This window comes from Halictus rubicundus, chromosome 1 (assembly GCF_050948215.1).
Source record: "Halictus rubicundus isolate RS-2024b chromosome 1, iyHalRubi1_principal, whole genome shotgun sequence".
Taxonomy (NCBI): Eukaryota; Metazoa; Arthropoda; class Insecta; order Hymenoptera; family Halictidae; genus Halictus; species Halictus rubicundus.
In genome coordinates, this window is record NC_135149.1 from 29,927,067 (window position 1) to 29,941,295 (window position 14,229).

The 14,229-nt window shown below is 42.4% G+C and overlaps 1 protein-coding gene across 1 annotated transcript; it reads right to left on the reverse strand.

Annotated features, from left to right (window-relative positions):
- Positions 1-9,701: 9,701 nt before the first annotated feature.
- On the reverse strand, positions 9,702-13,876 carry LOC143360888 (dopaminechrome tautomerase). Its single transcript, XM_076800065.1, has one exon. The coding sequence runs from the start codon at positions 13,441-13,443 to the stop codon at positions 12,145-12,147; it is 1,299 nt and encodes a 432-aa protein (XP_076656180.1). The 5' UTR covers positions 13,444-13,876; the 3' UTR covers positions 9,702-12,144.
- Between the last annotated feature and the right edge of the window lie 353 nt (positions 13,877-14,229).

The window sequence follows — 14,229 nt, forward strand, 5'->3', positions numbered from 1 at the left end:
ATTGGTCAAGGAACGATTCGTTTACTATTCGAATATTACTGTTCCGAGTTATCAACCCCGTTGAAATGATTAATTTCAGAGGCTTTGTTTAACAATCACCGTGACTATGAAGACATCTTTGTCAAGAATTATCCAGTAAGGTACAAAGTAAATAATATTTGACATACTATGAAGTGATTCGGCTTGAACGGCCGTTTCTGATACGTTCAGCAAAAGTAGTAGAACGATTCGCGAAAATCTAACTAAATTAGAGTAGGAATTAGGGAAACAGAAATGAAACTGAAGTGAATATCATTCTGACAATTCATCTAATTAACTACCACAGTCGCAATAGATGATATACGACTTAGAACATTCTAAATTGTCATATGGAAGGCCGCTGCTGGGTCCGTTGTGATCCATATTGAAATATTTTTTTTTTAATGAATTAATAAGTAAGATATTATCAAATTTGCGTACGTCGTGTATAAAATGGAGAGGGAAAAGTTTGGAAAATATATTGGGTACGCGTAATTTTTCGAGAATCTTTGTACGGCCCTGAAGTCTCGCTTTTCCCATCCCTCTTGCCCTAACGAACAGCTGCTCACAGTATACATCCCTTTAGAATCGCATTCTCGCCGGTTCGCATAAGCGAAACCGTTGATAATTCCATGGTCGCGTGACCCATAACAGATTTAATGCTATTATTCTACAGCTTCGCCTTCTATCAACAATGGCCGTGTCGATCAAATTAGATCAGCAGTTCTAATCTGACAACCTATAAAAATGTCAATGCGACTTTATGTACTTGCACAATTATTTTGAACAATGCCCGTCTTTTTCTTTATTTTAAACAACCTAGTATGTTTCTTGGAAAATTGATGGAAAACCGCATGCTCGGGCATACCATTACGTTAGATCGAAGTAAGAGCTACGATAAGCAATTATATTTTACATTTAATTAGCACGCGAATATCAATTTACAAAATCATCAATGTTAAATTCACCAATGTTACCGACAGAGGACAATTTTTAGGACTTGTGGCGCCATCTTCGAGAATGTCTGAGAACTTTTTGGATTGTTCGAAACGTGAAATGTTGTCGATCGGTAAGTTTTGTATTTTATTTTTATTTTAGTTTTACCTTTTTGTAAAGTCACCGTGCTAACGAGTATGTTCGTTAACAAAAATAACACACTCGATGATTGGTCGGTGATCACTTTTTGGATTAAAAATTTTTTAAAATATTTCTCCCTTGTACGGAATTTTTATTTACGATCTCTTTCTTTTTTAATAATGAGAGATCCGCCACGAGTTCCATCAATTAACCGATGAAGAAACAATGGTAATTCTATTCATAAGATCTGGCGAAGATGCACCGAGATATCTAACGAGGTGAGAACACCCAGTTATGCAACGGAGACAATTAAGAGAACGACGTGACGACGAAAGGAGGAAATCCAAGGTCTGCTAACATCTATCTTTTTATTAATAAGACACGATTTACAGAAACACTACGTGATAGTTACATTACTCTCTAGTACACGATGTAATTAATCATTAACGACACGAGCGTCGATACAACTAGCCCGAATCCTGCGCGTATCCCTAAGCTAATGCGCAGGTGTCTTGTAAAAAACGGTAGTGTAACAATAACGTAATCATATAAAAAAGAATCAAAGTACAATTCGAAGATACAATTTTCGAGGCCAACTATATTTTCCCCTCATGAAATGATCCTTTACTGCCTCGCGCCATTTGTTACGCGACACCCCGCGATCTTTATAACTATAGAAAATATATTAATCTTCCCGGTGTACAGACTTACAGGTATTGTTATGTAAACCGACATTGAGCGAGCACGTAATTAACATGCACACGCTCGCCGTCGCTCCGTTTGTTTATGGATCAGCTGGATCACCATTAGAATGAAATCTATCCAACGATTGCTCATGCTGCCCAGAAAATAAACAGGAACCTATCCAATCCGAAAATCAACTGCGACTCGACTCAACCGAGCAGAGTCCTCGACGAAATCAACGGCAACCGCTCGTAAACCTAATCTACGATGAAACACTTTGTCGCGCACCCCTGTCGCGCGTTCCCATCATCAAAAAACAGTCAACGCTGCTCTTGACTAGAATTCCAGCCGTCGACATTTTCGAGTTTACTATTAATCTGTTAACCGAATGATCTTTCAACATCATTAAACCGCGGGTTTCATGCATTTACCGCAAAAACAAACTGGTACAAATGTATACCAATATATTGTTTTTCTATATGGCTACTGTTCCTCGTGATCGATGAAGGCAATTTTTATTTTGCATAAAAATCCGCAGTCTAAATAGCCTACACAATGAATATAAACGATGTAACGTTACATCGGAGCTTCAAAGTTATTTTGGTTGCTCGTACAAGAGGTGAAAAATGTTTCTGTTAAATGCATAGTCATACCAACTGCAATCAAAACGACGCAGACGAATGTTATCAACGAAATAACTCGTCGTCGGTTAACAGATTAAGAATTACAATATTAGCCCGACAAAAAAAAAGGGAAGGTAAGCCTCGGATCGGCTCGGTGCCCCGGATTAATGCGACCCTCCTTTTCTCTTTCCATTCCGAAGTCTCTTCGCATTAATCCAGGGTTTATTGATTCGTCAACTGTCCCGGTATGGTTGCACCGATTCACTCCTAGCCAGAAGTATATACTAACTTTAGACGAACTGGTCGATCGACCAGTCTGCTCTGGCTTTTGGTTAGCGCTTAATCATCCAACGAGTGAATAGAAATCGCCTTGAACACCGAACTCCGCCTATGAGTCAAACGCGTTTAATATTCTTTTCATAGGCGGCTGACATCATTTATTGCAGATGCGATTGACCGGCGGCGTCTCCTCGCGAAGGCTATGCTTCACCATTTGTTTTTTTTTACCCTCTCTTCTGAGTCATTAATCAGGTGTAATCACTCGTTTCCTCTTTCTTAAACAAATCACTGCAATCCAGGAAACTATTTTCCATTCTGATCCTCGTTTTTCTTTTTCTCAGAACAGCCACCGGTGGATGCTGAGAATTCTATGGGATGTATACTCCCATAGAAAAAGATAGCACACACGTGCTATCTTTAATTTCTCGCGTTATAACTATGGTATAGGAAATGTGCCAATGATACAGAAAGACTACCTTCTACTAATATGTAAACACTATATATATTGGAATTTCTACGAGATATTCTCTTAGGAGGAATGTAAACACACAAATAGACAGAGACGAGATGATAGCACACTCAAGGTTTATTTTGATTTTCTTCAATATGTCGCGAGGTTTGAGGAAGTTAAAGCGGTCAGTCGGTGTTCAGTGCTTCTTGATGTTGGTATCTGTCGCATTTCGTGATGGGCCGTGGTAGAAGATTGTCTGACAGTGAAATAAACGCAATTCTTATTTGAAGAAAACGGAAAGTAACGATTACAGAAATTGCGAAGGAAATTGGTCGAAGCAGAAAAGCTGTATATAACGTATTAAAAGATGTGGATAACTACGGTAAAAGGAAAAGCACTGGAAGGCCAGCGGCCCTATCGCACCGTGACACAACAGCAATACTTCGCGCTGCGTCTAATTCTTGTGCTACTGCAAGAGAAATTGCTTGCAAAGCTGGTGTACAAACTAATATTCAAAATGTTCGACGTGCGCTGCAAATGAGTAATATTATGAACCGATCAAGAATAAAAGCCAAGCCACGATTAACAAATAAGCATAAGGAAGCACGCCTTGAGTTTGCGAAGAAACATATACACTGGAGGAAAACCTGGAGGAATATAATCTTTACAGATGAAAAACGGTTTTGTCTGGATGGTGCAGATAATAGTGCATACCATTATCATGACATTCGAAAAGGACAATTAACAAGAATTAGACGACAAATGAAAGGAGGTGGAATAATGATTTGGGCGGCATAGGTCACAAAGGAAAAACGGATATTAATTTTATACAAGGAAAAATGAATAGTGCAAGTTATTTGAGATTAATAAAAAACCAAATTGGTAAGTATGCGCAATGCATCGCAGGTCCAAAATTTGTGTTCCAGCAAGATAATGCTGCCGTACACACGGCAAAAATTATTCACGAATATTTTTCAAAAGAGAAAATTCCTGTTTTGGAATGGCCGGCGTGCTCCCCGGGCTTAAATATAATTGAGAATTGTTGGGGATTATTATCAAGAGCTGTCTACGCAGAAGGTAGACAATTTGAAAATTTGAATGACTTAAAAATCGGTATTAAAGAGGAATGGAAAAATTTATCACAATCTTCAATTAAAGTACTGTATAAATCCTTACCAAAAAGGATGATCGAAGTAATTGAGAACCACGGAGGTTCCACACATTATTAAACACAGCTACAGTTCTGTCATTTTCATATTTGTCTATTTTAAATTTATATAATATGGAATATTTTGAGATGTGCTATCATTTTGTCTGTATTCATTTGGGTATTTGTATTTTTACGACGAGAATTCGTTGAAGAAAAGTCAGTAAAAGTTATGTTTATATATTAGTAGAAGGTAATCTTCCTGTATCATTGGCACATTTCCTGTACCATAATTGTAACGCGAGAAATTAAGGATAGCACGCGTGTGCTATCTTTTTCTTTGGGAGTGTATAATACAAGATCAAGCTGAAGGGTTTAGAATTAAACTGTCCGCCAATGGTTATTGAGGAAACGTATGCGCAAGTGTCAAGCAAACGTAGCCATCGGAAAATCCTAGATTTTTGCCTTTGACTTTTGAGAGGCTTGAAGTGAAGTTGGAGTTGGACCAGCGGCACCGGTACTCTAAGCGCTCGCAGATTCGACGCACGCCGATCGGATCTCAGGTGCACGGTGTTTTCTCAGCGAAGTTTTGTAATCCGCCGAGCCTCTCCCTGGCCGTTCGTTGACTCGCGGTTCAGGGCTAGGCTCCGGCTCCGTTTTGCGCCGCGTAATAATGTGCGTACACCTCAGTTCGCCGCAAAACTGGGACGCTGCGTGGCTGAAAGAGGAGACAATTGTGGGAAGAGGCTGAAAGCGAGATTGCCGAGCCGATGGGCTCTTCCCCGCGCCCCTCCGTCTTTCGAGTTTCCCTTTTCTGTAGAACGACGCCGTGTGCCGAGGCAGATGCCGGCGCCGATAATGGACTGTGTCCACGTTTTTCCATCGATTAATAAATGCACCTGGAGACACGGATTCCAGACACGTCCGACGAACGCTCGTATGAAACATTCATCTCCCGCGGCACGCTGCTCGCTTGGCTACTCTCTCTGTTCTCGGCTACTTACGCTATTGTAATCTCCGCAAGTCTCCCGGGAAAATGACCGAATTGATATGCAAGCTACGGTGCTTTCCGGTGAAGTGCAAGCTACTTTCGCTTTCTGACACCATGGCTTTTATACTTGGGGCCGAGAACGCGAAAGAGATAAAGCCTCTCCCCGGTTTGATGGTCCAAGAGAATCGAGCTTTTTTAACACTAGTAATGACTACTTTATAATAACTTACAAAAATAACAGGAATCCATCAAAGTTTTTAGCCATTTCTTAGATACCCAAAGAAATAGATTTGTCGAATAATTCCTCGTGGATCCATGTTTAGAATCTGAATGATCGTAAATTAAAAATGTTAGAAGCAGTCTCTTTAACACTAGGTTTACGGGACCCGTCAAAATGATGACAATTATTAATATTCTAAAGATACATCCATGAGGAATTACTCAACATATTTATTTCTTTGGGTATATGTTATTTAAAAAACAGACTAAAAATTTGGGCAGCACATGTTCTTGTTATTCATAAAGCAATGTAAAATAGTCAGTTTTAGTGCTCCGTAAACCTAGTGTTAACGGGTCCCGTAAACCCAGTGCTAACTAGAATTTAGTTACAATATTGTCTCCTCTAGACACTCAACGTCTGCTGGTAGTGAACGTTTTGACTACCGGTAGTTGAAAAAATGCTGTTGCGTTCTCGAAAAGATGCCAAATCAGTCCCCAAAGTTTGAAACCGTTACGTTCGATTGTTTAGCCCGGAGAAATTCGCGAAGCCGTGCGGTTTCTTGACCGCCAAACTGAAGAGACTGTTCGAAGGGAGAAGCTCGACGGGAATTTTTGCAGACATCACCGGAGCGGTTAACCAGGCGAGCATTCTGGGTCGATCCGCTGAGAAAGGGAACAATAATTGCAACAAACAAACCGCGCGAAATGGCGGAAAGTTGCGTTCACCGAACCGGCCTAGACAAATGACTCATAACTCGCGTTTTCCGACCGGCCTCCCGGTATACGGTTTCAATTCATCGTCACAAATAAGGCCATATGCATTAGAGCTGTTCGTACGTGTTACATGCGGCGTACACACTAATTATACGTACACTCGTGCAACCGTGTTTACGGTCCGAAGTGATGAGAGGCGATGAGAATAAGGTGCTCCATTGATCGTCGATCGTTCTTCCGTCGCCGTTCGGCGAATTCGGAACGGATCGGTGCCGATTCGCGGTTTCTCGCTCGCAATCGCGCAGAAGCACTCTCGATCGTGTGATGATGTTCACCCATTTGCGTCATTAGCGTATCTGCGCCCGCTATTTTCCTGTTCGCTATCGACGGAGCCCGTTAATTATTTTTCTGGTCGTTGTTACCGAAACGCGCTGTCTTCTCCGGTAATAATGCGATTCATTAGCTTACATTGTCGTTATAATCGCATGCCGGTGATTACGAAAGTGAAGTTACTACGAAAATGCAGTTTTTCAATTTTCAATACAAAGAAATTCTATGAGGCAAGCTTTAACATTTTCTCCATGATTTTGACCAATCTTTTACGTCAGGAAATGAATCCTAATATTTTGAACAAATTAAAGTCGGTTTGCTCCGATCTTAACACTAGATTTACGGGACCCGTCAAAATGACGGATTCTAATATTTTTAATTCACGAATATTGAGATTGCAAACACGGATCCACAAGGAATTATTTAAGAAATCGATTTCTCTAGGTATATATTATTTAAAAAATGGCTACAGATTTTGATAGACATATTCATGTTATTTTTATAAGGAAATGTAAAATAGTCATTTTTAGTGCTCCGTAAACCCAGTGTTAAGGAAGTTACAAACGATATTTACAGATCCACGGACAAGTGGCGATCGCGAGAACATTGTGCATTATGATGCGAGAACAGGAAAATATTGTAAATGCGTGAACGATGTTCGGAAAACGAGGGACGCCGATCGACGTCCCCGGTCGACAATGGTCGGAAATGCGTTAACGTCGGGCCGGCAGATTTAATACCGCCCATTGGCGGTGTTAATTCGAGGTCAATTAAGCGCGAATGCGTCGGTGTCGCGGCGAAAGTTTTGCCCCGGTACTGAAAGCCCGATTGTTTCTGCGGGCACGCGTGCCGATTCAATTCCGTCGCCTGATTAAATGTAGACTCGGCTGGAATACTGATGGATTTATTATTAATACATAGCGGAGCGAAAGTTTCCGTTTCGCGCGGACCGGCGGTCGATTGTCGAATTAATTATTCTCTCGATCGCAGAGGGGAAGCTCCTCTTCTCGGAGAGGTTCGACAAATCGATTTCCTTTCGTTGCACCCGAGAAAAAGTTACGGAAACTTGCGGAAACGCGGCCGGTTCTTTTGCGGGACACGCTTTCCAATTGTGAAACCAATCGATTCGACTCTTTGGCATTGTTCCGGCCCGTATTTTCGGGAGAAAGCTCCGCGCGCTCACGGACCCATTGATCGCGATGGTTTTAACACGTCGAATTATCCTGGACAGTTGAATTAATTGAATCGATGAAACTCGAGCCGGGAAACTCCTTTAGATCCTGCAAATTCGCAGGAACGTGTTGCATAAAACTTAAGCGGAAATACATATTCATTTCTTACATTTCTGCATAGAAATCCGCAGTCCGGTGAAACAGTAAAATCAAGTTCATGCGGATCAAATGGAATTCCTCTTTTTAATAGTTTTATTAACACTAGGTTTACGGGACCCGTTAGAATGACGGGTTTCAATATTTTTCATTTAAAAATATCAAGATTGTAAGGGTGCATAGATGAGAAATTATTTAGCACGTTTATTTCTTTGGGTATATATTTTTAAAATATTGCTTTTGGGTAGCACGTTCTTGTTATTTTTATGAAGTGATGCAAAATATTCAGTTTTAGTGCTCCGTAAACCTAGTGTTAAGTTGCAAGAAACGTATCGATACTCTTGAACTCTTCTAATCTTTGCACCCATTTCTGCCATAAATGGCAATTGCACTATTTGTGAACGGGAAGAAATGTAAATGTAATTCAGAAGATTGCCTGTTATTGTTCTTTTTCTCAGAGTTGAAATTATTTGGGCTGTGAGCGCGCCTGAACCTGCACCTAAATAACTTTCATACTTGTGTAACACTAAACCTACCGCTGCCGCTCAAAATGACCAGTTCCAGATTTTTTATCTTACCAAAATCATTAAATAAATATGTACGTAGTAGAGCAGGCATTACAATACGTACAAAATCCAAGTAAATTCAATCTCGTCATTTTTACAAGACATGTATCAGTTACTTTTAAGGCTCGGTAGGTTTAGTGTTAACAATTGAACATTGCAAAGGAGCCAGATGCCTTATTGTTCCCCGCGATAAAGACCGTCGGCGGTAATTGTACCGATGAACTCTTCGAGATCAATTTCGCCCGGGAAACTCGGATGGCAATCAGAATGACAGCGAGAGACAGAATGGAGCGTGTCCTATTAGAGTCTCGTGGCGATCCTGGGCGTTTTTTTTTTTGTTCCATTAGAATGATCGTTTACGGGAGACGCGACGGTAATTCTATCCGTGGAGCCCGGCGGCGTCCAATCTGATTACACTTCGCGAGACAGTTTTCTTTTGCAGTCTGCGACGGGTACGGTCAATTAGCTTCAAAGATTATGGTAACAAGTAGTCTGCGCAGTTCCCACTGTCCAAGACGTACCCTAGACTAGAGCCTCCGAATTGTACACGTGTCGCGATCTACACGGGCATACATACGAACGCGACACACACCTGTGCACCTATAAGTATCGAATTAAATATATACTCTCTTTCTCTAATACTCTCTCTTTCTCATTCTTGACAGGACAGATGGAAAGCCGAGGATCCTACAAACCGTGAAATTGCGGGCACAGGTGTTCCAAAAACTGCAGGTGAAACAGCCTCGCACAACGTCCGCGACGAGGATCTAACCGAGACTTGCACGGATTCACCTACTATGGATCAAACAGGCATTGAGAAGGAAAAATCCCCAACCCGGAAATGAAAAGAATTATGAAATTCTTGGGATATGTAGTGCAAATGTATTACAGAATTTTTCTTTTTCTAGGCCAAATTCGCTTTAAGTCAACAAAAATTCGGCTATTCTTCGATATTTTCTTCTAATTATATAAGCAATTGATAAATGTTTTGCCAGTTCTCGTTGAAGAGAACACCTTTACAAGTTAGAATGCAAAAAACAGCCGAATTTTGAAGAGTCGATTTCACCGCCTCAAAGTGAATTTGGTCAGCAAAAAAAAATCGCGTAATACTTACCTGCATGTGCACCGCATATCCCCAAAGTTTCATAATTTTTTTACTTTTCCCGGTTCGGAATCGTTCCATGTGAATGATAATGTTAGCTGAAACGGTAGCGCATTGATACAGTCTGGATTTTTTGGTGCTTTATTGACCAGGAAACGTTAATAATTCACTGTTGAAACAATAATGTATAAAATATATTAATCTGTTTGTCTGTTGTACAGGTATTTGGTGGAACAGCCAAAAGACAGTGAAATTGGATCCACAGAAATCGGATAGATCCGTGTGGGAAAACGAACCGGAAAGTATAGTAATATTCTTTTGGTTTGGTCTGGAAAAACTCAAACATTTAAAAGCGTATAATGTAAAGGTACGATACAAATGAACAGTGTGCCGTATACTTTTCTACACCACAAGATATTCAATCCTCGGTGATATTCCACTTTTTTTTCTGTTCTTTAACGACAAATCATTAACATTTCTGAATCGGCACGATATTTCCATGTTTAATAATCTACTGTAAAAACTAAATCGTATCAATATGTTACCTTTATAATATACATCATCACAAAAACAAACTTACAAGGGAACATGTTCCAGTTACACGCTTCGAATTCCTGCGAGAGATAGTTCTCAGAAAAATGCTCCGCATATTCTTTTATAGACTATCACACTCACGTTAACGCTTTAAGTGCCAATGTAAAATCAAAGTCATTTATTTGATGAAATATGGATTGAAAATTTGAGACGTGTTACGCCAAGAATATTTTCATCCTTTCCGCATTTTGTACATGCTAAGATCATTTCATTCACTGAATATACCAATATATAAAAATTTCTTTTCTCCCATCTTTGGCAGACGCGGCACTCAAAGTGTTAATTAAACGGAGGAGAACGACCCTCGGCTATACATCGACCGGTTTCCTACTTTGCCGCATCAACTACAAGTACAGTCAAGTAATGCATAATAAGACGAACAACAGCGACGGCGAAAACGGTGAAACGTTTGTTCAGCAAAGCCCGGAGGGTAGATTTTGTGTGGAACATGTTCTTTTGTTGGTACGCCTTAATACTTATTTGATCCACTGTGTAATTCGGAAACGCCGCACGTTACAGTTGCACGCGAGCGAGTCACGCCGAGCGTTGCCGCGGAGCCAATCGGCGCACAGTGGTGCCAAGACGGCAAAAAATCCATTTTATAAATTTTCGATTTTTATAAAAAAAAAATTATTTTTGTATAGCCTGATAGTAAAATTTTTTACGGAGATATACGAATGGCAAATAACCATTTCTTCGCTCCTGGAAATTCATCAGTTTTCAGTGCGATAGTTATGTAACTACTCCGCCTATAATTGAATACCTAGGGGTCTACAAATCATATGGGTTATTGCAAATGGCTTCAACTATTAACTGGCAAAAAAAATTTTCCAGAAAAAGTTGTTTAACATTAAGTAATATGGACTAACCTGAAGCCCCTTTGCGTTACGCTCATTTTTTATTTATGGAGGAACACAAAAAATCCTTTGAATAGCTTCGATCTGGAACTAATCGTTCTGGCAAGTTATAATATTGATCTAGCTTTGTGCAAAATTTCATGAGATACATCGAGATGCTTTCGCCGCAATTTAAGTTTAAATATCAACTTTCGGAATTTCCAAAAATGAATCGCGCGGATGTCACGATTATTTGATGTTTCAGGTGAAATTTTTAGGGGATACATACAAGATAATAAAAAAATGCGACATTCATACATATAAAAAAATATTTAATAACAATTTTTTATGTTAAATAAACAAAGTTTTCGTTCACTGTCGCAAAAATGCAACAGGTATTTTTTGGTACTGCTCCAATGAACGCTATAAAAATAATTTGTGTAAGATAAAAAAAATTGTTATTAAATATTTTTTTATACATAAAAAATTAATAAATCATATGCACTTCACATTTTTCTTTACTATTTAGAAATATTCCTAAAAAATTTCTCCTGGAACATCAAATAATCGTAACTTCCGCACGATTCACTCTTGGAAATTCTGAAAGTTGATATTTAAACTGAAAATGTGACGAAAGGGTCTCGAAGGGTCTCATGATTTTTTGCACAAAGTTAGATCAATATTACACCTTGCCAAAACGATCAGTTCCAAACCAAAATCTATTAAAGGATTTGTTGTATGCTTCCTTAAATAAAAAATGGGCAGAAAACAGAGATTTTCGATTAGCCCGTATTACTTAACGTTAACAACTTTTTACAAAAATATTTTTTCCCAAATAAGCGTCGTACCTGTGGCAATCTCTCCACAAATTTTCAAACAAGTTCGTCGGATAGTTTCGTTTTTACAGATTTTTTGCCGCTTCTTCGCCATTTGGCACCACTGTGCGGCGCTCGTCGAACCTTTGTACATACGACGTACATGCATCCAAAACAACCATAACTTCACGCGCGTGTGTCATCCGTGGACCGAGGCGTGGACGATCAGAGTCACCGGAGGAGCACTGGATTTATCGTCGCGCGTTATTTGACTGCGGAGGATGGGTCGAGCGTCTTTGGTATACCCGTGCGATAACAGTCTACTGTCTAAAAAAGAAGAGTTGAAACGACGGCGATAGGGATAAAGACGTTACTGAATGGCGACGGCTAACAGAACGGCTAATCCCATCGTCAGGCCGAGGCTAATCCTGTTAGCGGTCGAAGCGGGTATCTCCGGTTGCTCCGGCATGTTGCCGTCCTCTAGGTATTGGTAGCTCTTCAACCCGGTTTTCGACCGGACGACCCTGTAGTTCGGCGCGGTGATGTTCACACGGTTGTTCAGGATGTTCTGCAGGCTGTTGGTCACGCAGTAGAAACTGCCGGAGTCGTCGAACGCGAACGTGTCGGGCCACTGCATCCTCTCGTGATCCCTCGAGATGACCCTCTGCCCGGTGGTGAACGAGTTCGACATCTTGGTGTCCCACATGGCCACAGCGTCGTCGGCCAACAGTCCGAAGTACAGCACCCCGGTGTTGGACATGATCATGCCGTCCGACTGCGAGTTCTTTCGTCCGAGCTCCTTCACGTACTCGTCGATGTTGGTCATGTTGTTCTTAAGCACGGACGTCGGCATCGAGTACAGATGAAAAGAGGACAACGGCGAGTAGTATAGCTGTCTGTCCTGCGAGCTGGCCGGGGACAACGCGATCCCGTCGACCGGCATCGGCATGTTGATCAGTGTTTTCGCGATCATGAACCTGACCGCCTCGGGCTTCGCTTTCATCGAGTCGTGTCTGACCTTCCACGAGGTGTTGTTCTGAAGCGAGTACACGATTATGCCCGGATCGTCGCGGTCGCTGTCCGAGATGTACGCCATGCCGCCGTCTTCGTGGTCGACCACGATGTCGTTCAGGTAAGCCTTTCCCGCGCGAGCCACGTGCTGAGGGAACTCGTACGTCTTCAAGATCTCTCCGTTCTTCTCCAGGTCGAGGATCACCAGGCGAGCCGGACAGGTGGTCTTCGTCTCCACCGACAGGGGAGACATTCGTCCGGAGTCGATCACCCACATACGACCCATCGGATCGATCTCCATGCTCTGCACGAACTGGAAGGCACTGCAATCCCCGATCTTCTGCATCTCCCAGCTCGGGAACGCTTCGAGCGGTGGCGCGGTCATCTTGTTCACCGGTGTTGCGGACGTGACGCCGAGCGTCACCGGCACACCGTCCTTCCAGCGAGGGATCGTCAGGTACATCTTACCCTTCCAGAACTTGATACCCGCTATGAAGTTGTTGGCGGGTATGTATTCATCGTGAGCGACCGCGTACTGTCTCTCCTCCTCGTTCGGCCACACCACGTCGATGGTGTTCCACTGGAATATCACCTGGAACGGCTCGTGACACAGGGTCACGGTGACCAGGACCATCAGCAGGAAGGTCAAGCTCTTCATTCTGCTGGTCTTATTCAAAGAATCTTCTCGCCACTGATACCGGTGCGCCTTGTTTAACGCGCTGGAACGGGTTCAGCGAGCAAACGGTCCAGTTGAAAGCTGATATCCGGAACAGGCAAACCCGGCAAAGTGTCGCCGAGCCGGGGATCCGGAAGAGGGTCTCCGCTCCGCGAGACCGTTTATTCTGGTCCCGGGTGTTCCACGGAATATCGGTGCGTGCCAAAAACGCGCTCCGGCCTGCTCTGACGCTGTTCTGTGCTCTCCACACACTGTCGCCCGAGAGCAAACTGAATCGGCTCGCTGTGTACTCGGCGCGGTGGCCTGCTGCCTCAGCTTCGAAACTCGCGGCGTTCTAACAAGCGGCCCGTCACGCGGAGACGATCGCAATTTGACTGACGAAGACGCGGAGCGTCGCTTAGAGAGGCGTCGTACCCCCACCAGAACCGCCCGCCTATTTACACACGACCGATCTCCCCGTGCACGTGCACGATCCGCAAACTTGTATGTGCGCAGGCTTGCGTGCGGACAGAACGTGCAACAGGGAACACCCAGCCACCCCTCTTCCCCTCTTCTCTGTGCTCCCCCTGAATGAACAGATACACACACGGGAAACGCGGATTCGTGTTCTAACCGAGATGTTGATGCATCGTGGAAATGCAAATTAACATTCTTCACTGAATCACTGATCGAGTATGATGAGCGCGACATTCTTTGCGACGCCGATCGCGCTCCACGACGATTGATCCTTATCTATAGTCTGGATAGATTCCTCGCGTTTCTTCGCGT

What these genes read in the sequence shown, in the direction of transcription:
- LOC143360888 (XM_076800065.1), bottom strand. Translation starts at nt 13,443, where the DNA reads ATGAAGAGCTTGACCTTCCTGCTGATGGTCCTGGTCACCGTGACCCTG.